At 34.3% G+C, this 14500-nt stretch overlaps 2 protein-coding genes across 2 annotated transcripts in view; both read right to left on the bottom strand.

Moving 5' to 3' along the window:
* The window catches only part of LOC132159866 (duodenase-1-like), a 123092-nt gene extending 113200 nt beyond the window's left edge, over positions 1-9892 (bottom strand). Inside the window, exons 1-2 of the mRNA XM_059569502.1 lie at positions 9648-9892; positions 9427-9577 (exon numbers count right to left, since the gene is read on the bottom strand). Of these exons, the coding sequence (XP_059425485.1) occupies positions 9427-9577; positions 9648-9708 (212 nt within the window). The 5' untranslated portion in view covers positions 9709-9892. The remainder of the gene's footprint in view (positions 1-9426; positions 9578-9647) is intronic.
* On the bottom strand, positions 4638-6808 carry LOC132159868 (granzyme B(G,H)-like). Its single transcript, XM_059569504.1, has 5 exons — positions 6656-6808; positions 6375-6522; positions 5366-5504; positions 5001-5255; positions 4638-4899 (listed from the first exon to the last, which is right to left on the bottom strand). The coding sequence occupies exons 1-5, from the start codon at positions 6789-6791 to the stop codon at positions 4744-4746; spliced, it is 834 nt and encodes a 277-aa protein (XP_059425487.1). The 5' UTR covers positions 6792-6808; the 3' UTR covers positions 4638-4743.
* Positions 9893-14500: the final 4608 nt, after the last annotated feature.

Here is a 14500-nt window from a genome sequence, read left to right as displayed (position 1 = left end):
GTAATATTAGTCTGTAATATTAGAAACAGTCGCTGGATAATTGATTTCTAGAATATAGATCATGATTCTCCCACAATTCTGCAAACAAAACATTAGACAACCAAACTAAATAATATGTATAGGATAATTTACTTGTTTCTGATAAAATGTTTTAAAGTTATAAATTAGTCCATTTAAAAAATATGGTCCCACTTTATATTAGGTGGCCTTAACTACTATGTACTTACATAAAAAAATAAGTACAATGTACTTATTGTATTCATATTGTATTGTAAAACACTTTTGCTGCTATTGAGGTGGGATAGGGGTAAGGTTAGGGAGAGGGTTGGGGGTATGGGTAAGTTTAAGGGTGGGTTAAGGTGTAAAGTATGGGTCAACAGTGTAATTATAAATGAAATTACAGAATTAAATACAGATGTAATTGTAATTACATGTAGTTTTTTTAAAAACTACAAGTTTTAAATTATAAGTACAATGTAAAAACATGTATGTACACAATACGTACATTGTACTAAGTTATTAATTAAAATGTAAGTACATAGTAGTTAAGGCCACTTAATATGAAGTGGGTCCAAATATATTAATTAACTTAATTGAATTGTAAAAAAAAAAAAAATCACTTGAATTAAATTAATTAAGTTTCTTTTCGTCCAAGATTTTTGAACGAATCCCTTGAATGAATGATTTAGACTTCAAATATATTTTAACAGTCACTGGTCTGCTCAAAATCATACATTTTTTACGAGGTGGCTAATTGAGTGAGGTCGTACAAATTCATATGATTTGTGCTTAATTGTACGTATTCACAATTTGTATGAATTTGTACGAATGACCTACACCTAACTCCGCCCCTAAACCTACCCGTCACTGGGGGCCGGAGCCTGCTGCCGTCCGCCTGAACAGGGAGGAACAGGGAACGGGGGAATCCTGCTGGGTGCCCAAAACCGGAGGAGCCATCAGCATCCATCGGGCGGCTGAGGAGTGTCGTGCTGTCTGCCGAGGGCCGTCCAGTGCCACCGCCAGGCACCGCGGAGGAGATCACTCAGCTGGTGGAGGGCCGAGCGGCAGTGTGTCTGGGGTCTAGGGGGAGTAGAGCGCAGTCCCGTGAGTACCCCCCGGCCTGCGAGGGGCGATGGGGGTATGTGGTGAGTGGGACGGGGCTGAGCTGTAGGAGATGGAAGAATATAAAACAGGAGCGACGACAGTGAAGGACGAGAGAGGACCAGGCCTGGATTTATTTTGTGTTTTGATTTTGTTTGTGCGCGGCAGTAGTCCGTGAGGGGCTGCCACGCTGTTTTGTGTTTATTTTACTATTAAAGTCTTTGTTGGATTGTCCACCGGTTCCCGCCTCCTTCTTCCCGTAATTAGGAAGTTTGTAAAGCGTTACACCATCATTAGCATATAATGAACTATGCTGCAAAGTAGAGCTTAGATTCTCTGCCCGAGCCCGAGCTCGGGCTCGACCCGACCCGACCCGTGGTATAGTTTTATATATATATATATATATATATATATATATATATATATATATATATATATAACTGCGCAGCTCCCCCCGTAGCCTAAATGATCTAGCATAGCAGCACCTGCGGTAAAAAAAAAAAAAAGTAAAAAATCTGGCGCCGCCCCTGGTTATAACGGCCCACATATTAAAAAATGGTCGGGTTTAAATCGGGCTCGGGCTCATAATTACAATGAACGTGTCGGGCCGGGCCGGGCCGGGCCGGGCTCGGACACAACGTGCTCGGGTAGGGTCGGGCTTGATTTGTTGGGCCCGATCTAAGCTCTACTGCAAAGCAGGGGTTCAAGTGAGAAGGCAGACAGGAATATTTTTCTGTAGATGTTTCGCTAGTTGTTGATGTTTTCACTATTTCCACGCTAATTTACATATTCATAGATCCGCGTATAGTAAATGTGGCAAGGGTGTAGAGTAAATTTCAAGCTATTTTAAGGCATGAGAAATTGATTTTCACAAGAAAAAAAACATTTCAATATTTCATTTTGATGATCAAAGATGAGTTTTAAGGGATAACATTTTTGACTACTGGGGGACTTTAAATGGTTACATTATTTGTTATGTTATGTTATGTTATGTTATGTTATGTTTTGTTTTGTTATGTTATGTTATGTTATGTTATGTTATGTTATGTTATGTTTTGTTATGTTATGTTATGTTATGTTATGTTATGTTATTATTATTATTATTATTATTATTATATAATTATTATATAATTATTATTATTATTATTATTATTATTAAGTGGAAACCACTTTACTAAACAATGTAAACTTGACTGACTGCTTCATTTCCACTTTAAACCCAAAGGAAACTAACTGAAAACTAACCAATATAGGAATAATAAAATAAAAAGGCTGAGTTTGGGATATTGCAGTATTTTTTACACTGTAATCAAAGTCCTGTTCAAGCTACAATAATACCTTTTTATGTGTTAAAAATACTTCCAGCGTATTCAAGTTAACCCTTTAAATGCTTAGCTCCTTCTATCAGGTCTTTCCAAAGCCTTAAGCAGTAAAGTGAGCTTTTTAAAAATATGTTTTTACCTCTTATGAGCAGGAATCATACTACATATCTCCTGAATCAGTGTGGTAGAAACATCTTGTCTGCAGTAAATGCCTATCAGAATGTACCATCTGTACCATCAAAAAAAAAAAAAGGCCTTCTTATCTGCAGTTTTCAAGGGTAAAGGAATAACCAATTGTAGGTAAATGACATACAACACATTAAAAACATTTGGATCAATTCAAAGCAAAATCAAAAAAGTCAATAAACATTTCAAATAAACTTATTTATCCATGGCAGATATGCTGAAACCTTCATATAAACTTCAGGTAGCTTTGGTGAATTACAGAGATCAGGGTCATCAAAAGATGTGACACCAACAGCAGTTTTCCCACAAACCAAAGGACCTCCTGAATCCCCCTGTTAACAATGTAAACACAGGTTTTAAACTCCCCATTTGGGGCTTTATATCAATCAATATGAGAGATAATCTTTTACTTACAGTGCAATTTCCTCCATTGCCATATGTACACATCATCTCTGAAGCTGAATAATCATCTTCTCCCCACTTATTTTTAGATTTTGTGTTATTCATGATCTTCACATGTGTTTCCATGAGTCGATTGCTAAGGGAGCCATTATCCAGCCTTCCCCAGCCTGCAACACTGCAGACAGAAGGCACTTCAATCTCCTCTTCTTTTATTGGTAAAAAATATATATAATTTTAAACAGCAGTCTGTCTGGTTTGTTTTCTGGTCCAGCCTGAATTTTATGACATCAGTGGAAACTCAAGTAGAATTATTGTTGAATAAATTATGTTATTATTGTTTTCTTTGTGTACAAAAAAGTATTCTCATAGCTTCGTTAAATTATGGTTGAACCCCTGATGTCACATGGATTGTTTTACCGATGTCCTTTCTACATTTCTGGATCTGGGAATATTGCAGTTGCACTGCTGTCTACGGAGAGTCAGAGAGCTCAGATTTCATCAAAATATCCTAATCTGTGTTCTGAAGATGAACAGAGGTCTTACGGGTGTGGAACGACATGAGGGTGAGTAATTACTGACAGAATTTTCTTTTTTGGATGAACTAATGATGCAGGATGCAGCACTATTTGCCGTAATAATTTATTCTGATTGGCCGATCATGCATTACAAAGACATATCTTTCACGCTTCTTTCATGTCTTCACAAGGCTGATTGACACACTTTTGCTTCAAAGAAATGCAACTAGTGCCATCTTGTTTTTTTTATTATAATTATTATTACTGTAGCACTGTTATACAATTCATTTTGTTGCTAGGAGAATTGTTATGTACTGTTTGTTGTAATGGACATTTTGTTTCCCTTAGCAAAAATGATCATTTACACTCAATATGTTATTATTGCATACTGTTTAATAATGTACTACAATACTGAGGTGCAAATCTTTGCCAATTGCACTTAGTAGTATAAATAGCATCTAACTAATTTTATTGCTAAAATGATAAGAAAATGATGTAATAAATAATTCACGTAGTGTAAATAGAATCCATTGCGACTTCGCTATTTTCCGGGTCGGGCACACGTAGGAAGTGAATATATATAATTATGCAATTTAGCATTTGATTATTAAATTCAATATTTATCAGTATCAACGAACACTTTTTAGCATAAGAGTGCTCTATCAACATTACCAAACATATAGTACATTCAGAAGTATATGGCTTATTACATTCTTTAGTAAAAAAATCTCAAATTTTTTATTTGCCGGTTTATTAAAAAAATACAATGAATTTCCATTATTCAGTTAACTTGCCAAAGCAGGAAAATAATGAAAAGAGGGTCCTCTTATGTAGCCTATCTGGACAAGTTAACAGTTTTGCGGCTCACGGGGATAGGGCTTAAATATCATAATTAATTTAGCTTAAAATGTACTTATTCTATCTACTAAAATAATAAGATAATACAAATAAAATGAGAAAATATTATGTAATTTTTAGATTTTATTCATAGCTCAGACAAAATCATAAAAAAACAACAGTGGTTGTCTTCAAAAATCAAACTGTCTGTGTGCAGTTTAATATCTGTTTTAAAGTACCATTTCTGATTGATTAAAATCTCTAGACAGTATATATCAATATATGTTATTTTTATTAAGAGGCAATTGGGAGGAAAATCAACTCAACCAAATAATAATAATAATCACCCCATTTTATTTGCAAGATTGAATTGACTTCAATTATATTTCCTTAATAATGTTCTTTATCCATGGAAGATATGCTGAAATCTTAATATAAACTTCAGGTTTCTCAAGGGAATTACAGAGATCAGGGTCACCAAAAGATGTGACACCAACTGCACTGTCTCCACAAACCAAAGGACCTCCTGAATCCCTCTGTTAAGAAACAGATCAACACTTCAGTCACATGCTGTCATAATTCATTACTAAAATTTGTTAAACAATAAGATTTGGTGAATCAGATATGTTTTACATACATCACAGCTTCCTCCATCTCCATGAACACACATCATCTGTGAAGTTGAAAAGTGTTTCTTCCCCCATTTACTTTCACATTCCATGTTATTCATGACCTTCACATCTGTCTCCATGAGGACATCGCTTCCCTTGCCATTAGTTTCAGTACGTCCCCAGCCTGCGACACTGCAAACTGAACCTGCTTCGATAACGTTTCCTTCTTCTGGTAAGGATATCCTCTTGATCTTGTCATTACATTTTACGTTTTTTTCTAACTGTAAACCAAAAATGGCAGCATCATTATTAAAAAGATTTTAATAGTTTATTGGCTGTTATTTTAAATGAGAATTTTACTAAAATCAGCTAAATAATTGCAGTTGGTTACCTTCAAAAGCAGGATGTCATTATGAAAGGATCCCATGGTGTAGTCTGGATGCTGATGGTATGAAACCACTGTGTATCGGACTGAATTCTCACTCTTTTTTAGGTCATGTGCACCTAGCACAACCGTCACAACTTCAGCACTTAAAAATAAGAAAGAAGAAGTTTTATTTAGCAATAACTTTATTTCACAGTCTGCTATACTCATAAGTATATTCTGGAAGTGTGCTGATTAAGTAGCCAAAACCATTATAAATGTCTTACTGTATATGATTAAAGTCATTTTATTTATTTAATATTTAAATGTAATTTTTTGTTTTGTTTTTTATAATAAGTTGGCTTAATAATAATATCAAATTATTAATAATATTATTATAATACATGTATTGCATTCAGCAATAATAAATAATGATGTATTTAATATTTGTATTGTTATATATTAAATAATTAATACATTTTACTAATTATTAATATACTATCTAAAAAAATATAATTGTTAATTTATAACAATAATATAATAGAATTATTGTATTGCTCAATAAGGAATAATATTATATTTACTGTTTATTCTATTAGGTTACACTTTATTTCTATTGTTAACTTTAAACATTTCTTGCAACTACATGTCAGCTATCGCTCATGAGAATATTAGCAGATTTTTAGATTCAGGTTCAGGGTAGGGGTTGTAGAATAAGTTGACAAGTAGTTGATAACTTATAGTCAGTAGAATGTTTGAAATTGACTATCAAAATAATATTATCTAAAATATATAATTAGGTAACTTATTAATCATGTTATATTCATTGTGTTGAATAATAAATTGATAGATAATAGATCAATTAAAATTTATTGATTTATTTCAATATAATTAGCTAGCTTAATAATAATATTAAATAATTAAGTAAAGTAGGCTATTGTACTGAGCAATAATGAATAATTTATTTAGTATTTATATAATATATTATTATTATATAAGTAGGTAACACAAGATTGTGGAATAAACAAGGTCTTACTTTTCTCTGCAACTTGCAGCAGTCATGACAAATCTATCAGAGATGAGGAATCCATTACAGATATGATGCTCCTTTACTTGAACAGACACCATGTAAGGTCTGGAGTGGGGTTTTGATTCCCTGCCGTTCACTATATCCACATTTGCACAAGTTAAGAAAGAAAGATATAGTGTTGGTTATTTTAGGATATTTTATTTCCTCCTCACTGTCCGTCCTCACTGTATTTGCTACGTGGCTCATTAGAAAATTTTATTTTATTTTAATTTTTTTTGTCTTACCAATGCATGTCATTGTAGGCAGCAGAGAGGCCAGCAGGAACAGAGAGATGACGATCATGTTGAAGACAATCAGTGAGCTCTCCCTGGATATATACTGTATAAATATAATATAAATGTGGGTGGAGACGGAGTTTCCCATAACTTATTTCTTTCAGTTTGTGTATCAGTAATTCTGATAATTAGATCTGTATTTTAACAGTCACTGGTCTGCTCCAATTCGTACATATTTTACGAGGAGGCTAATTGAGTGAGGTCGTACAAATTCATATGATTTGTGCTAAATTGTAAGTACGAGTTGCACAATTCGTATGAATTTGTACGAATGACCTACACCTAACTCCACCCCTAAACCTACCCGTCACTGGGGTCATACGAGTGAGGTCATACGAATTTGTACAAATTAGCCACCTCGTAAAATACGTATGAATTGTTAGTGAGATAGTGTTATTTGCTCCTACTTTTGATCATGGCTATATCCTGACTATAAACTTTTATATCAATCACTTTTGTTATTATTTATTGTTTGCGAGTTGAAACACAGAAATGTAGCTGACTGTTTATGAAGCTGTTTCAAACATGAAGCTTACATGATTAGCGCTGCTCTCTCTGGATCAGCGGCTGCCCAAAAGCATATTGAAATATTCCGTAATTTCAAAGGTTTAATAGACATAGCGAAATCATCGCCATTTAGGAATAAGTTTGTGCATGTTTGAATTAAGATCGCAATCTTTATTGATTAAGCGTGCATACATATATACATAGGCTACAGGCTCATATATGTTATATACTGTAATACCAGACCTCAAAAGTAACCTGAGCCCAGGCCAGTGTGCACCCCCCCCCCCCATCCCCCCCCCCACCGCCCAATTCCACAACCCATGGCTATATCATCCAACTTGACAATTTGAAATAAATGAAATAGCTCAGCAAGCAGGATTGTCAGAAATTCAGTTCTGTTAACAGAACTTTATTCATCTTTATTTTATAGGAATAATAAAAAAAGGCTGAGTTTGGGATATTGCAGTATTTTTTACACTGTAATCAAAGTCCTGTTCAAGCTACAATAATACCTTTTTATGTGTTAAAAATACTTCCAGCGTATTCAAGTTAACTCTTTAAATGCTTAGCTCCTTCTATCAGGTCTTTCCAAAGTCTTTAGCAGTAAAGTGAGCTTTTTAAAAATATGTTTTTACCTCTTATGAGCAGGAATCATACTACATATCTCCTGAATCAGTGTGGTAGAAACATAAAAAAAAGAAATACCTTTTTAAAAGAAAAAAAAGAATAAAATATATATATTTTTATTATTATTATTAGTATTATTATTAGTATTATTTTTAAGGCCTATTTGCAGTCTCCAAGGGCTGGGTAAAGGAATAACCAATTGTAGGTAAATGACATACAACACATTAAACAATTTGGATCAATTCCAGGAAAAAAAAAAAAAGTCAATAAACATGTCCAATAAACTTATTTATCCATGGCAGATATGCCGAAACCTTCATATAAACTTCAGGTAGCTTTGGTGAATTACAGAGATCAGGGTCACCAAAAGATGTGACACCAACAGCAGTTTTCCCACAAACCAAAGGACCTCCTGAATCCCCCTGTTAACATTTTAAACTCCCCATTTGGGGCTTTATATCAATCAATATGAGAGATAATCTTTTACTTAGAGTGCAACTTCCTCCATTGCCATATGTACACATCATCTCTGAAGCTGAATAATCATCTTCTCCCCACTTATTTTTAGATTTTGTGTTATTCATGATCTTCACATGTGTTTCCATGAGTCGATTGCTAAGGGAGCCATTATCCAGCCTTCCCCAGCCTGCAACACTGCAGACAGAAGGCACTTTAATCTCCTCTTCTTTTATTGGTAAAGATATCCACTTGAATTTCTCATTTTGTGTGACTTTTTTCTCTAGCTGTAGTACAAAACATAACAGAAATCTTTATAATACTGAACATCAGTTTTGCATATATTTACATATATATATATGTATACTGTACACACGTATACACAAACTATTTTTGGATAATTTCCCTTAAGTTGATTTAAGTATTTATGTCTGGTTTGTTTTCTGATCTACTGTGAATAAATTTTTCCACAGTTAGAAAGCCTACACTGAAAGTACAATATAAATCTATGCAGTATTTATATGTATAGTATTTACATTAGCAAAGCTTTAGAAATCCAATCATTAGTATAAATCCTTTATATTATATTTATATTAAAAAGGAAGATATTTTACAACGACAGTAATTTAGCTATGACAGCGCTTTGCAATACTTGATTCTGATTGGTCGATCATGGGTTCAGCAGTGGTCCGTCATCCTTTATGATCGCAGAAGCTTTGAGATGATATAGAGGACAGATAAAATTATAAAACAATTTTTTGGTGTGTAAAAAGTTTATATATGATGACCGATAACGATGACCGACTGTAGCCGACATTATATCTTGCTTAGAAATAATATAGCCAAGATATTCATTTATTTAAACTGAAATGAGTGCAGATTTTTACCCTCAAAAGCATTATGTCAATCATGACAGGTTTCTCAGTAAAGTCTGGATGCTGATGGTAGGTGACTTCACTCCAATGCAGACAGAACCTTCAGTCTTATTTTTTAGGTCATGTGCTCCAACCACAACTGTGAGAGTCTCTGAACTGTTCAAATCAAACATATTTAACACATTAACATTCAGTTTTCTCTTTTAGACTATAGAATGTCAAATTTAAGAATGGATATTTCTAAACAAGACACTCTACATATCTCGACAATGAGCGACAGTCAAGACAAACTCATCAGAGATGAGGAATCCACCACAGATATGTAGCCAGTTCTTTTGAACAGAAACCATATAAGGTCTGGAGTGGGGTTTTGCTTCTGTGCCATTCACTATTCCCTTATTCACGCGAGCTGAGAAAGCAAGAGAGTGCTGTTAATTGTATTATTCTGCAGATTAATTCAGTAGTTCAGTCAGTCTCACCAGTGAAGGTCAGGTGTGGCAGCAGAGAGGCCAGCAGGAGCAGAGAGATGATGGTCATCATGAAGACAATCAGTGAGCTCTCACTGACAAAACAAAAGGGTGGGCGGAGATACTGAGTTTCTGGTAATTATTTCTCAAACCAGCTTCCAGAACATCATGATGACTAACGTTCTAGAGCAAATTCAAGTGAGCTGTAGATAAACAACATGAACACTAAATAACTATTTTCACTAGAACTATCAATTGAAAAGAGAGAAAAAATACATTCGTATATTAATTTACTATTTCTGTGGTCTAGTATTTCTAACTCGGTCCATGTCAGATCAAGTTCTTACTGAAAATGTAGATGAAAATTGAAACTCTTTTTAAAGTACATGCAACTAAATAGCCTTCACACCTATTCAGTTGATTCTAAATATATATGTACTCATTTTGATGACATCAAAAGATAGTTTGTTCCGAGAAATTTCAACATGGCCTGGGTGGATGTGGTCGGATAGTAACAGTTATGCAACTAGAACTGCAGTTGAGCTCATAGGCTTCAGCCACATCTCTCTGTCCAGAGATAAAAACAGAAACATAAAATATTCTCACCTGTGATTAAGGCAATATTTTTTTTTTTTTTTTTTTGTAATTAACTGAAGACAATTCGCATACCTTAATTATTGTATTAAAAGCAACATATCTGGCAGAAAATCTACAATCAGATTACCAAACTAACATGTGGTAAACACAGACAGAGTATGATTTCAATAGGAAACAGCTTTGTTATCAGAACTTTTTTATCTGATGTAATATCACGTGAAAAGGAGTTATGAGAAAGAGAGAGATATAGAGAGGTCTTTAGGAAGATATACTCAGAATGAACATAGTATAAAATAGCAACTTTCACAAAAATAGCAATGTAAATTTTTCCTGTGTTTTGTTCTTAAATCCTAAAAACACTCTTTTAACCCTTAAATGCATAAATGTTTTGCCAAACATTCTTTAGCGACCCGGACCTATATATCCAGCATGCATCGACTTCTAACTGCTGCAATAGCAAAAAAATGATCTTGATATTTCAAGAACAGTAACAGAAGAATAAAATAAAGCTATTTTCATTTCCCTTTGAAACTTAAAAAGGTTCAGTTTGAGCAGATGATTTTACCATTACTGTCATCGCCAGAGCGCACTTCCACAGTACATTCAGCATAAGCCTCATATTCACGATTTTAGCCATATTCACAACTGTCCTTTTCAGTGACTTCATATATGACCACAGTATATGACCACAATAGTTTGATCACTGGCAGCTTATTTACCACATCCAGCATTAAATGACAGTGACTTTTATATTTCATTGTGAATATTTATGTCTCTGCAGTAAAGCCATTCAAACCAGTTCAGTTTTTGCTGATGATATTCTTTTGTTTCAGGGCTGTGCACAGACATTTTGAGGGGCAGATGCCCAAACCAAAAAAGAGGCAATGGCGGGGTGAGTGCTTGTTAATACAAATTATCCAGGTGTGACAAATAAACAATTTACAGAGAAGACAGCACATTCTTTATTGTAGAAGTTTTGATAAGAGTGGGCTTTCCCTCACTCTCTGAGCCTACTTCTGCCTCATCTTCAATTGAAGTATGGGGGAGTGGGGTAAGTTGAGCCAGTTGGTAAATTGACCCACTCCCTGTTTTTTGGCAACTGTACACTTTTACTGTCGTGTGGCCATGTATTTTGTAACCACCCATCATTTCTTGCAGACTGTGAAAAGGAGAAACACTTGGGGGGAATGGAGAGACCCCATTTACTTTAAAAAAGGTTTTTGGCTTGTCAACGTACAATTTTAGCATAACAAATGTAACGGTTGTTACATCAAAGCAAATTCATGCAGGTCTAAATATATTTGATACATATAGGTGATTTGGCAACATATAAAAGCATGCACATCGTTTAGCTAAATATTAGCCTTAACTATTAAGCAACAGAGCTATTTTCTTCCAAAATGGCAGCTATGGGGCAAAGTGAGCCAAATGTTGTGGGGTAAATCAAGTCAGCATTTTAACTTACTCCACCATAAGGCACTGTAGTTAAGTTAAATCTCTGAATTATAAACTCACCAAGGCTGTATGTATAGTAATAATAGCATACAGTATTACACAATACTGTCAATATTATTACAATTTAAAACTAGAAAAAAAAGTTTGTTGAGACAAACTTTAATTTGGCTTGAGAAAGCCTGACGAGAAAGTTTGAAGAAGCTTAAAGAAGTTAGAAGTTTAAAGTAGTTCGAAGTTTAAAGTAGTTTAAAGTTAGATTGATAGATTAGTTGAAAGAAAGAAAGATATATTAGTTAGAAAGAATGATAGATAGATTAATTCAAAAGAAAGAATGATAGATAGATTAGTTTGAAGGAAAGATTTATTAGTTAGAAAGAATGATAGATAGATGAGTTCAAAAGAGAATGATAGATAGATTAGTTTGAAAGAAAGAAAGAAAGAATGATAGATAGATAGATAGATAGATAGATAGATAGATAGATAGATAGATAGATAGATAGATAGATAGATAGATAGAATAGTTTGAAAGAAAGAATGATAGATTAGTTAGAAAGAAAGATAGATTACTTAGAAAGAGATAGATAAATAGATAGATAGAAGTTAGAAGCATGTTTCAAGCATGATTAGCTTGTTGCTAGCATGTCGCTAGTATGTTTCTAGCAGAATTAACATGTTGCTAGCATGTTTCTAGCATGATTAGCATGCGACTAGCATGTTGATAGCATGATTAGCATGTTGCTAGCATATTTATAACATGATTAGCATGTTGCTAACATGTCACTAGTATGTTTCTAGCATAATTAGCATTTTGCTAGCATGATTAGTATGTCGCTAGCATGTTTCTAACATGATTAGCATGCGACTAGCATGTTGCTAGCATGATTAGAATGTTGCTAGCATGTTTGTGGCATGATTAGCATATCATTATCATGTTTCTAGCATGATAAGCATATTGCTAGCATGTTTCTAGCATGATTAACATGCGACTAGCATGTTTCTATCATGATTAGCATGTGAATACACTACCATGTTTATAGCATGATTAACATGCGACTAGCATGTTTCTATCATGATTAGAATGTGAATACACTACCATGTTTATAGCATGATTGGCATGTGAATAGCATGTTGCTATCATGTTTCTAGCATGATTAGCATGTCGCTAGCATTTTGTTAACATGATTAACATGTTGTTAACATGTCGCTAGCATGATTAGCATATTGCTAGCATGTTGCTAGCATGATTAACATGTTGCTAGCATGTTGCTAGCATGAATAGCATGTTGCTAGCATCTTTCTATCATGATTAGCATGTTGGTAGCATGTTGCTAGCATTATTAGCATGCTGCTAGCATGATTAGCATGTTGCTAGCATGATTAGCATGCGACTAACATGTTGCTATCATGATTAGCATGTTGCTAGCATGCTAGTCGCAGTTAAATATAATAACTGCTCTTGACATAATAAGCTTTTGTTTCTGCACTTAAAAATATTTTATCTGCACTGTTGTTTACTTCATTGATTTGCACTCTATCTGCCATTTGCCTTGCGCTGATTTATTTAACTTTATTTTTAATTTTATTATATGTCTTTTTTCCATTACCTTATTGTATAGTTGTATCTACATTTTATATTTGATCTAGATTTTTAGGTTTTAATGTTAATGTTATCTGTGTGCACCGGGGATCTGAGAGTAACGCAATTTTGATTCTCTGTATGTATGTACTGTACATGTGGAAGAATTGACAATAAAGCAGACTTGACTTGACTTGACTTCTACCATGATTAGCATGCGACTAGCATGTTGCTATCATGTTTCTAGCATGTTTAGTATGTTGCTAGCATGTTTCTAGCATGATTCGCATGTCGCTATCATGTTTCTAGCAAGGTTAGCATGTCGCTAGCATGTTTTTAGCATGATTAGTATGTCGATAGCATGTATCTAGCACGGTTAGCATGTCACTAGCATGTTTCTAGTATGATTAGCATGTCGCTAGCATGTTTCCAGCATGGTTAGCATTTTGCTGGCATGTTTCTAGCATGATTAACATGTCGCTAGCATGTTTCTAGCAAGATTAGCATGTTGTTAGCATGTTTCTAGCATGATAAGCATGTTTCTAGCATGACTAGCAGGCGACTAGATAGATAGATAGATAGATAGATAGATAGATAGATAGATAGATAGATAGATAGATAGATAGACAGACATATAATGGTAGTTTAATTGAGTCTAGGGCTTCAGGGAGTTTAGATTTGAATTTTTGGCTTGTGTACTAATGGGTCACCGTAGTCCTGGCTCAATTTAAGCACTCTGCAATGTAAGTCTATGGGTTTTTTTTAGATGATTTTTAATATTAATTTTTAAGAAAACTGAAAGTCAAATCAGTCTGAAAAGATATAGCACACCAAGTCAGAACAGTCTGAAAGTCTGACCCAAGTTTGGAGTTTGTAGAGTTAAAGCTCTAGGAGGAGTTAGAGTTGAAAAATTTGAATTCACATGAATGCGCTGTATTATGTCTCGCAGCTCTAGCTCCAACTGCAACTCGCGAGACACATTAAATGTCAATTCAGCAGTAGAGTTACACTCACTTATTTGCAAGACACTGCACTTATTTGCAATCACAAAAGTACATTATTTGTGTGTGCTTTAAGACCTTGCCGGTTAAACGTTTTATTTGCATGCTGTTCTAACGTGTTTATTCAAAGTTCCCCCGTAGCGTTCATACCTATACAGTCTGTGGTCCATACACAAAAATTCCGGTCAAACAGCACCTGCTTAGTTATCGTCTGATTGTGCTAATACTGTCAAAAC

This window comes from Carassius carassius, chromosome 16 (genome assembly GCF_963082965.1).
Source record: "Carassius carassius chromosome 16, fCarCar2.1, whole genome shotgun sequence".
Classification (NCBI taxonomy): Eukaryota; Metazoa; Chordata; class Actinopteri; order Cypriniformes; family Cyprinidae; genus Carassius; species Carassius carassius.
The sequence above is the reverse complement of the archived record's forward strand: the minus strand, read 5'-3'. Positions and strand labels throughout refer to the sequence as shown.